Source organism: Pteropus alecto, unplaced genomic scaffold (assembly GCF_000325575.1).
Source record: "Pteropus alecto unplaced genomic scaffold, ASM32557v1 scaffold30, whole genome shotgun sequence".
Taxonomy (NCBI): domain Eukaryota; kingdom Metazoa; phylum Chordata; class Mammalia; order Chiroptera; family Pteropodidae; genus Pteropus; species Pteropus alecto.
The window spans coordinates 527,068-533,211 of record NW_006429782.1 but is presented as its reverse complement, the minus strand read 5'-3'; the positions used below and the strand labels follow the sequence as shown (position 1 = coordinate 533,211).

At 60.7% G+C, this 6,144-nt stretch overlaps 1 protein-coding gene across 2 annotated transcripts in view; it reads left to right on the top strand.

Annotated features, from left to right (window-relative positions):
* The first annotated feature begins 195 nt into the window (after positions 1-195).
* LOC102878943 (PWWP domain-containing protein MUM1) overlaps positions 196-6,144 on the top strand; it is a 12,914-nt gene continuing 6,965 nt past the window's right edge. Inside the window, exons 1-5 of one of the 2 annotated variants that reach the window (XM_006904049.3) lie at positions 196-1,079; positions 1,654-1,739; positions 2,780-2,850; positions 3,911-4,666; positions 5,010-5,117. In XM_006904049.3, coding sequence (XP_006904111.1) covers positions 1,023-1,079; positions 1,654-1,739; positions 2,780-2,850; positions 3,911-4,666; positions 5,010-5,117 — 1,078 coding nt within the window. In that variant the 5' untranslated portion in view covers positions 196-1,022. The other variant, XM_025041108.1, reaches the window with a different exon arrangement.

The following is a 6,144-nucleotide window of genomic DNA, read 5'->3' as shown; positions in this document are numbered from 1 at the left end:
TCAGCACTCTTTGTTTTCTCTCTTGGGGTGATTCTTCTTTCTCTCTGGACCTCAGAACCCCAAGTTCTTTACAGCTCCAAGCTTGTGTGAAGATTGAATTGGAAAAGTGCAAGGACTCTTGTTCCAGAGAACATAGCTGCCTGTCAAAACCCATCTTCCTCTTCTTTCTTAATAAGAGACCGCCTCGCTGCCTGGCGCCCCCATGCCTGACCCCCGTGTTGCCCAACCCCCCTGCTACCCGGACTTCCTCTGTTGCCTGAACCCTGCCTCTGCCTGAATTCCTTTAGTGCCTACGCCCCTCTTTTGCTGATTAAACCCTTTTTCTGTTGCCTGAACCTGTTCGTCTCTGCCTGAAGCCCCACCTCTGCTGACTGAACCCCCTCTCCTGATTGAACTCCTTCTCTACTACCTTAACTCAGCTATCTGAACCCCCATCTCTGCTCTCTGAGCCCCTTCTGCTGATTGAACCTCTTCTCTGCTGCCTAAACACTCCCGTCTCTGCCTGAATCCCACTTCTGCTGAGTGAACCCCCTGGCTGCTGCTTGTGACCCCCCCCTTTGCACAAATGACCTCCCCCCACGTTTTTGTCCGCGCCACGGCCCAGGGAGAGTTCTTGTGGACGTAACAGGCGTCAGCAGCTGTGCTTCCCTGCAGAGACACGGCCAACAGAGCAGGCCTTTTCCTCCTGTGTTAATTCTTTGGTCATCGTCAGCTCCCCAGGCTGGAGGGTTGTGGATTCCATTTGGGAAAAAAATAATCTAGACGCAACCCTCAGGAGAGAATCTGGCTGTTCTCTTTACGAAAAAAGTTCAGGTGCATGCGTGTGGGGCAGTCACCTCTGGCATCCAGCGTCTGGTGACAGGCCAGCCCCCTACCTTTGCCCTCCAGGGTCGCGTTGGCGTTAAGATCGCCAGCAAACGGCCAGAAACCACCGTGCGAATTTCTTTGCAGGGTCCGTCGCGCCGGACCTGCCAGCACCGTGCTTGTGCCAAGTCCTCACGGCCGCCACATGCGTCTCCAGCATGACGGACGCCGCGTACGTCCTCTGCAGATGGAAGGAGCGGTTGTGGCCTGCAAAGGTGACAGCGTCACTGTGTAGTTTCAGGAATTAGAAGTGACTTTCGAGTGACAAGTAAAATCTTCATCGAGAGAGACCTACGTGTTGCTTCAGGGAAATAATTGAGCCCGACCAGTTGGCTGCCGTCTCTGTTGGCACTGGCTCTCGTTCCCCATTTAATGGGGTTTTGGTCGAGTGCTTGCAAGCTTACAGTGGCGGAAGTGTCTTTTTTCCACGCTAAAAAAAAAAAAAAAAATGAACAGAGTCGTTTTTAAAAGGCACGTGTAAGGCCGTAACTCAAGGAAATAACTGGCTGGGAGCCCTGCGCTAGTAAATAACGGGAGGTTCCAGCAACATGGGGGGGCGGGGGGCGGGCCGCAGGGCACAAACCCCGGCCTCGGGGGCGTGTGCCGCGGGCCTCGTGCCTCTGTTTCCCCACCTGTGAAATGAGCATTGGAGAATCGCAAGTTCAGGGGTCGTGTTAAGCAGTGTCTCCTATGTTTGTAAGTGGATGTGGTCCCTGCTTCTGGCTCTGTGTCAGCCGGTTCTCGTGTCAATGACGAGGATTTTCTTTTTTTGTTTTGTTTTTTTAACAGGTTTTGGCCAGAACCCAGGTGTCAGCGACAACTAAGAGAAAAAAAGGATTTTTTCTAAATGTTCAAATACTCTCCGTAGACAAAAAGTTAAGTGTCGTGTTTTTTTTTGTTTTTTTTTTAATACCATTTTTTCCCTCTATGGGAAACATCCCTGCTCCCCCCACCCCCAAAACGAAGTCAGCCCCCAGGGGCTTGCCAAGTGTTTAGTTACTGTAACTGACCGGTGCTCACGGAAACCCTAAGAGGACAGCGGCGGGTGGCTGGGAAGTCGGAGCTGGCGGGGGCACTGTGTGATCTCGAGGGGTCAGTACGCAGTGGAGCGAGCGTGAATCACACCCAGGGCAGGCTCGCGTGGCTGTCAGATGGGCTCTTTCCTTCCCGCGGATCTGTTTGTATGTTTTCAGAACCTCGTGTGACAGGCCCATCAGTTTTGAAATGTCTGATGTTCGAGCCTGTTCCCCTAATAAACGATTTTGGCATCCGGAAGGCACACCTGTGACTGGCAGCATGTCACTGGTCGCTTGGTTATCCGGGCTGGAAGGACAGAGCGGCACCTAGAACGAAGAGTTTTGAAATGCCCAGATCGTGCGTGCCTGGAGTCCGTGTGTCTGATGAAGTCCCAGTTCTAAATAGAGAATTTTAAAAAACCCAGTCGGCCCCCCACAGCCCCTCCTCAGCTCAGGCTTTCCCTGCGGCTGGGAAGGTAATTGAGTCCCCCGCATTTGAAAGGGCCGCACGTCCTTCTAAACCGAAACACACCTGCTGGGCTGTAAACAGCTCTTGGTGACATTACCGCTGCTCTGAAAACCTAACAAAGGAGTTATTTGTGCAGTTGAGAGTAGGATTTGCCCCACAAAAGTCACAATTTGAATTTGTTTTTACTCCTAGATTCAGCCAACCTTTTCTGTCTTAATGGGGGAGGGGGCACCGCAGTCTGGGGCCCTTGCTGCCTCTGACCCCAGGCATAGAAGTGCTCTGTTGGCCTTGACTTTTGGTTTAAGTGGGAAGGTTCAGAGAGAAAAAAGCGCATCTAATTCTTTTGTCGCCTAAAGAAAAACATGTTTTCGTCCCCGTGGCCTTGGCTGCTGCAGCCTCATCGTTTCTGTCCCCAATTCTCTTCCGGCAGAGTAAGGGTGAGAAGCACGGAAGCCAGGACCCTGGAGAAGTCCCACATCGAAGACATAGCCTCCTTGCTGGGTAAGAGCGGGCTGGGGTGTCAGGTAACAAAGGGAGGGGTTCGGGGAGACCCAGAGACCGGACTCCAAGTGGAGTTGTGCCTTCACCAGGGACAGTGGGCTGCAGCCAACGTGGGGGAAATCAGGGTGCCGTCTCAGACTTGCCCAGACCCCGCCGCCCAGGGCTGCCGGCCTCGGGGTCCGCTGGGACGGGAGCCTGTGCCTTTCTGTGCCCTTGTGCGTCGTGAGGCCGCGGCTCCCTGCCCAGGTGTCTGAATCCGAGCCGCGCCGGGGAGCGGGCTTGGTGCTGCCCTGTCTGCGGGAGGGCCCCCGCGACCCGCCCCCAGGTCCCGTGTCCGTGGGGAACTGGGCTTGTCCCCCGCCCACCAAACTCAGCCACGGGACGCACCAGCCCTGCAAACTCCAACACGACAGCGGTTTCTCCTCACAGCGGGAGTGCTCGTCCCGTGTGCAGGGCACTGCATCCTGCGACAGGGTCACCCAGAACCCCTCCCCACGGCGTTTCCAAAATAGGACATCTCAGTCTCTGAGAACCAACCGTGACGGCTCAAAGCAGCACCCCCTGCACCTGGACTGGTGGCTGGTCACCGCCGTCTACTTGCTCGGGTGGGCAGTGCCTGCTGTGAAGCAGGGAGACCCGAGTGGACGGTTGTGGGCTGTGCGGTCGCACCCGTCAGTGGTGGGGAGGCCGGGTGGGCTCCAGGCCTCGCACAGAGCGGGGACCGGCCCGGGGGCCTCGCCAGGGATCCCCTGGGCCTCTCTAGTCTTTGTTTCCTGGACCTGGGTCCTGTCGGCCTGATTGAATCGCAGTTGTCAGGCTGGGACGGGATTTGCTAAACCACTGAATGTATTTTTTTTGGTCGATTGTTTCGTGACCTTGAGGAATGTGTCTCTGACCCAATCAGGTTAGGGTCGCGCGATCCGGCTGTTTAAAAACAGATCCGGGTCCCCGAATGGGGTCTGCAGCCAGCTGTGCTTTTGTGCCCGGCCTCCGGCCGAGGCGAGGGATGGATGTCGGCAGCGGGTAGCTCGCGTCACCGGGCTCTGTCTTCCGCCCTCAGCCTCACAGAAGGACGTGCCTGCCGAGCCCGTGGAGGAGCTGACCTATAGGCGGGCGCTCCGGGTGGCTCTGGACATTCTGAATGAGGGGACCTGTCTGCGGCCAGAGGACATGGCACAGGGAGAGGGAGCCGCTGGGTCTGCGGGAGGGGACCCCACGGACTCGATCACTGCACACTGCGACCCCAGCCCTCCGCCCCCTGTCCCCACGGTCGTGCCGGCCAGCTCTGGGCCCGAGAGGAGGGAGCGTGTGCGCCAGAGCCTGGCAGGCTCGCCCACCTGCGGAGAGGACCCCAGGTGCCGAGGGGACCCCGAGAAGCGGCTTGGGGAGAACGAGAGGCCTCTCGCCCTGGTGGTGTCAGCCAGAGGTGGATCCAGGACACACCTTGAAGACTGGCCGGCCCCGAGTCGAAGGACGAGAAGTTCGCCACGGCAGCCCAGAGGGCAGCAGGCTGGCCCTCTGCTCTCGGAGGGCGGCCGGGGCAAGGGGGACGAGGACTCGCCTGGCCGTGGGGCAGCCCCGAGCTCAGCCCCCCAGGCTAGGGAGCGGAGTCTGCGGGCCAGGGTGTGCCACGAGGCCTGGCCAGGCGACGGCCCCCCTGTGCGCCCTGCCTGCCCGGACACGCAAGGCCCCGCTGCGAAGCAGCTGTGCTTGGCCGGGAGCCTGGACTCCGGGCCTAGGGGCCGGATGACTCTGCGCAGCACCCCCAAGCCCGGCGTGCCCGTGGATGGCTCGAGGCTACGCATCCCGGACGAAGGTAGGGCTGGCCCCGCGCTGGGCGGGGTGGGACCCGGGTGGGCCCCGGGCTGCGCGTGGGCAGGTCCCAGCGCGAGGCCACCGCAGCGGCTGTGCCTCCTCTGGTCTGCCTCGTGGCCCCCACGCTGGGTCGCAACAACCCTCTTTCTGCGCCCGCCTTCCAGCCGTGGCGTGAGGGCATCCCCTGCAGTCTCTTTGTCTCACTTGTTTGTCCCTTAAACGTTCTCTAACGGCACATGCGCGCCCGGGTCTGTGCAACACGGGTCTGCTTCCTGGTCTTTGGGGTCCCCTGTCACGAGCTGTTTTCCCGGGCCGGTGACTGAGTCTTGTGTGACGTTCTGCAGACGGTCGGTCTTCCGGAGAGTCGGTGGAGTCGGACCCCGTCCATCCCATCCTGGAGGACGAGGACGAGGACGAGGACGAGGAGCCCCCAAGGATCCTCCTGTACCACGGTGAGCCCCATGGCCGGGCCCAGGGCTCTGCGGCGCGTCCTCGCACCCCGCTGGCCTGGGGCCATAGCCCGCGCAGCACACGGCCGGGCGGGGGCAACAGCGGGCAGCCAAGAGAACGGTGGCTTGCCCCACCACTGGCATGTGGCCTGGTCCCCCTCGCGGGCCTTGGAGACCCCGGCCGCGTGTCTCATGGGCAGGAGTTCACGCCCTGCCACCCATGCTGCCTGGACGGGATCAGAGCAGGGGACACGGACACGGACCCCGCGTGTCTGCCTGGTGCGTGGACAGGACGTTGGAGCCACCGTCTCGGCGAGCGCCCACAGGCACGCGGCTTCATGGTCCCAGTCGCTTTGGAAAGGGTCATAGTGGCAGGGGCGTGGGGACCTGTCCCTCAGCCCCCCGATGGCGGCGCCCACGAGGCCAGGCAGTCCGGCCGCACACGCTACCCGCCCCCCCCACCTCGTCCGCTTCCTCTTGCTGCATCGCCCACCGCTCGTGGTTCCTTCGTGAAGGTGATGACGACCTGGACACTGCGTCCCCACACTGCCTGCCGACTTCTCCGGGGGTGGCCGGTTCTCACGCTCTGGGCACAGCGGGCAGGCTCGCCGAGCCTCGGCCCCCGCCGGTGACTGTACCGTCCCTAGCTCTCCCGCAGTGCCAGGCCGGAGTCACACGCCAGCCCCCCCCCACCAAGGTTTTGTGACCTGACGTTTTAGCATTTACGGCTTCCTTTTTCTGGAGCGTTTGGCGGGGCGTAGTTTGGCGGGGCGTAGGTTTCGTGTGGCACCAGCAGCTGGGCAGCACCTCCGTCTCCCCGACTCGGCTCCCGGCACCGCAGGCAGCTGAGCTTCACGGAAACCGAGCCCCATCTCGGCCCCCAGGGCGCCCCAGTCCGTTTCTGGCTCTGCTCCACGATCCCAAAAACGTTTTGTTTCGGAACAACTTGAGGTGTTCAGAGAAGTGGCAGGGGGCCCACTGCGCCGGCACCGGGGGCCAGGTGGCCGCGTCCACCCCAGTTCACGTGTCG